Raw genomic sequence first — 4,615 nt, forward strand, 5'->3', positions numbered from 1 at the left:
CCCAATCGATCGGGGAGGCTTTGGATCGATCAGTCGATCGATCCAAAGCGCCTCTGTGCTTTGCAGGAAATGACTGGATCGATCGACTGATCGATCCAGCCTTTATTGCGTAAAAACGCGCCACCCCAATCGATCCACTGATCGATTGGGGTCTCTGGATCGATCGACCGATCGATTCGGAGACGTTCTGTGCGCTCTGCGACTTGCCCACTCGAGGCTTGTCATGGGGACCTTCCCAATCGATCGGCTGATCGATTGGGCATCAGCCAATCGATCGGCTGATCGATCCAGACATTAGTTTTTGCCCAAAACAAAATCCCAAGCCCCCGAACCAACATCCGGTCAATCCATGACCTGTTGGTTCATTATGCCTAGCAACCAGTCACCCTTGACCTGCTAGGACTCCCTCACCAAGTATTCGGTCAATCCCTTTGACCCACTTGGACTTTTCCTCATCATGTTAAGTATCCGGTCACTCCCTTGACCTACTTGGACTTCCCAACATCAGATGTCCGATCAGCCTTGATCCATCTGGATTTTCCCTTGCCTGGCTTCACTTACCAGGACTTTCAAACTGCCTAGCTTCATCCACTAGGTCTTTCACCTGGCTTCATTCACCAGGATTTTCTCTCTGCCTAGCTTCACTCACTAGGAATTTCTCTCTGCCTAGCTTCACTCACTAGGTCTTTCACCTGGTTTCACTCACCAGGATTTTCCTTCTGCCTAGCTTCACTCACTAGGTCTTTCTCCTGGCTTCACTCACCAGGATTTTCCTTCTGCCTAACATCCCAGTTAGGACTTCCCAATCAAGTATCTGGTCAACCTTGACCTACTTGACTCTTCTTCAACCAACCTGATCAGACCCTGATCAGAGGGAAATTGCACCAAACAATCTCCCCAAATGAACAACTGCACCTGCACTTGTCCATATCATCGAAGTCTTGTATTGTCAAACATCGAAACTCAAACCAAGACTCAAGCTTGGTCAACTAGGTCAACCTTGACCTGAGGGATATTGCACCAACACGAACGTGGAGAAAAATCTTTTCTTGCTTTTTAGTCTATTTTTGCTCTTGGTCACAATCTCCTTATAAAGGAACTTAGACCCTTGCAATATTGTTTAGTTGCCCTCGGGGGCAGGATGTCATGGTTAGGCCCTTTAATGATAGATCAGAGATCTAGAGTATGAGACTCAGTTGCAACGTATTATTGAGAATTTTTTCATCAATGGGTAACATACTTGAGAATACTGACTGTCAGAATGAACCTCCATGTGTACTTATCTAATTTATCTAGGTGCCCAGTGGAAATCTTTTGTGCTGCCAGGATGACCATCCCAAGTTCGACGTTATCTAACCTGGTAAATTATTTTTTTAGACCCTTGCAGTATTCAAATGGATGAATTACTGTCATTAACCTGTCCGACTCAAAATGTCTGAAGGTTACAGATTATCTGTTACCTTTGAGCAACTAGCAAAAAATTCACGTGGCAAAACACAACTTGATTCACTTGGGCAAATTTTACCTCAATTGATCCAGTATTCGACGTACGCAGGTTGTACTCGCACAAGAGTGGCCTTTGGATCAGTGTAATCCATACCCTAGATTTGCACCCCCTCCGCCACCGCACAGGCCCACGCATGAGCGAGAGCTTCTCCCTAAGTATTTGTTCACAATATCAATGCTTGTGAATCAATATAAATCAACCAATATGTTTTGAAACTTCCAATGTGAGACTAAAGTCTCATTCATAATGGAGTCTTTTTCTTTTCTATTAACATATATCTAACACTTTTTCCAAGGATGAGTTCACTAGTGGGTGTCTCGCTATATTTCTTACACGACTTGATCGACTAATTGTTGGAAATCCTCTCTCTTCATGGTAATATTCTCCTCAGAGGTTCTACCGCTTGTGGCATGTTGATTCTCATTAATTTTCCCGATTTCCACCATCTTATGTCTTAGGTCAGATGAATTCCTACAAATGGTGACAATTTATTCCTATCTGAAATTGTTGCCGAATATGTCAACGGAGAGTAATTGCCAAGGAGCAAATCCTTGGTGATCTGGTATTGAGAAGGGCTCTTTAAATATCTATAGCACTTGGCAAGAGGTTAAAATGGACTTCGAGGTGGAACTCAGGGTGACTACTCTGACGTTCAAGTTAACTGGAGGAGGAGAAAACAATGGAGAAGAAAATTTTAAATCCGTATGTATGTATATCTGCGCATGTTAATGTGAGCTTCCTTTTATTTCAGGGATGGAGTACAAGTAACTTTATTTGTAAAAGAAAAAAAAAATACTAACAATCAGTTTGTCTATTTTAGTTTATTGTTTCTTTGATTGAAAACACTAGTTTGATTTTGCGTGTATTTCACTAGCTAGCTTGATTTAAAAAATGGTCATCTTTTCAAATGCGAATTTGATAAACAATTACTCATCTATATGCTAATCTGTTTCTTGATCTTTTCTCTATACAAAGTTCTTGGGCATATATTTTTCATTTGTTTCGATAAATTTATACTATGAGATCTGAAATGTTGTTGATATTACACAAAAGATTGTTTACGAAAAACTAAATAATTTGTATGTCTAATAAGTTAGAATATTTAATAATATTAGAAGTTCTATTAAGCTGATCAATCTGATGCTTTTTATTGTCAGACATCCGATTATCCGAAAAAAAGTTTCAAATAAAAACCATATTTTATTTGACAATAAACAAAACAACAATATCTGCTCTCGTGCTATAAAAAATTTAAAATGAATCAAAGAATCACATTCACAGCGGTTGTCCTCTATATATTTTCTCTCAGGCAATGGAACACTCGGGAGGCAGGCCCTGAGGGAACCTCTTGAGGTCAGTACAGTAGTTGTAGATCATATAATTCTGTTGAACCCACTTCATTCTCTCTTGGGCTGTTGAATCCACCTCTTGGTTCCACCACCCGCCGTTGTTGGAAGCTGCATTAGAAATACACTTGGAAGCACCACTAGCTGGAACACAAGCGTCGGCATTGAAGTTTCGGTATGATGCCACGAACGGTGCATTCGACCAATCAGTCTTGACTGCGCCCCCTCTGGTCGCCCAGTCATCAGCGTTCCAGAGGCTGGAGTAGATCCTCATGGGTTGATTCTTAGGAAAAGCAATGCCTCTAGATTCCAGATTCTTGAAGTCTCTAATTGGTGTGCCATCGACCATGAAGCTGGAAGAATGATTTAAGATTCATGCATGATGAGCAAGAGATTGATATATATATAGTGAGATAAAACTTAGCAGCATGCTGGATCAATTTTACTCACATGACATGTCTAGGATTCCAGAGGATGGAATAGGTGTGGAAGTCCATGGTGGGGTCAAACCAGAGCTTGAACTGCATCTCCCTGTTGCCTTTGCCCTGCGTGAACACATTGGTGTGGAGAGTGTAAGGGTCACCACTGAGGTTGCCCAGGAACTCAAAGTCAATCTCATCATGCGTTGGCCCTTCAGAAGATAACTGCATATTCAAAATATATATGCCCCATTAGCACATAATTATGCTCCAGAATGAACAAGTCGCCATTGTACATATCGACGAGCTGAAAACTTACATAGTAGGTAGTGACGGTGCCAGCAGAGTTCCCAGGAACAAGCTTGATCTGCATGTCAATCTTGGCAAAGAGATACTCATTCTTGGTTCGAAAGCCAGACCCAGAGGTCTTGTCGAGTGACAGAGTAAGGAGTTGGCCATTGTTGAGGATCTTTGCTCGTCCATCGCCCCACGTAATGTCACAGTCCTGGTAGAAGTTGCCAGCAGAGGCAATGACGAGGAGAGAACAAGCAACCGCCAGAAACAGGTAGCAGCGCTTCATGTTGATAGAGAATTAAGAAGCCGAGGATTGTGATATCAGATTACTTGATCTAGCTGAGGATTGTATGAATGAGTCGATGGCTTTCCTTTCCTTTTATAGGCGAAGAAGACCTGTAGGAAAATGCGAGGAAATGAGTGATAGATTGCTTCAACGCGTTTTTATTAAAGAATGGCTGAATGGGAAGGTGAGCAAGCTCAGCTGTCTCCAAATGGACCATTGCCAGCTTTTGACTTTTGACTGATGTATTGTATCTAATTCTTACGAAGCCGTCTCATGCAGCGGAGTGGCGTCACCACCACGCCAGGTTGCTGCGGTACGCGCCTGCAAATCTCTCCACTTTCACTTAGAAATTAAATTGTAAAATTTGCTACAGGCCAACGATTCCATGGTCAAATCAAACAGATTATGGTGACATTTGATATAAAACTTTCACAATATGGTAAAGTTTTTGCAAATTTTGAGTCCATGACAGTACATATACTCGTAACAAATAGAAATTATAAGTTTTTGCAAATTTTGAGTCCAAGACAGTACCTATACCCTAAACCCTATAATCGTAACAAATACCATCACTTTAATTTGCAATCTCAACTCCACAGACAGTACCTATACCAGACAGTGCCTATAACTTAGCGTCATAATTTTTTTTATACGAGATAGAAATTATACGGTTTTTATTATATAGATTTGAACTTGCTTTTTGTTATAGTGAAATTTTATTTATTTATTATATTAACAAACTGTTTGGTGTTTTTTTTCCAGT

General features: G+C 41.1%; 1 protein-coding gene across 1 annotated transcript; it reads right to left on the reverse strand.

The window, feature by feature from the left end:
- Positions 1-2,687: 2,687 nt before the first annotated feature.
- LOC122005115 (probable xyloglucan endotransglucosylase/hydrolase protein 23) lies at positions 2,688-3,913 on the reverse strand. The gene is made up of 3 exons (XM_042560036.1): positions 3,592-3,913; positions 3,304-3,497; positions 2,688-3,206 (listed from the first exon to the last, which is right to left on the reverse strand). The coding sequence occupies exons 1-3, from the start codon at positions 3,850-3,852 to the stop codon at positions 2,813-2,815; spliced, it is 849 nt and encodes a 282-aa protein (XP_042415970.1). The 5' UTR covers positions 3,853-3,913; the 3' UTR covers positions 2,688-2,812.
- Positions 3,914-4,615: the final 702 nt, after the last annotated feature.

The sequence above is a fragment of the Zingiber officinale genome, chromosome 7B (genome assembly GCF_018446385.1).
Source record: "Zingiber officinale cultivar Zhangliang chromosome 7B, Zo_v1.1, whole genome shotgun sequence".
NCBI lineage: Eukaryota > Viridiplantae > Streptophyta > Magnoliopsida > Zingiberales > Zingiberaceae > Zingiber > Zingiber officinale.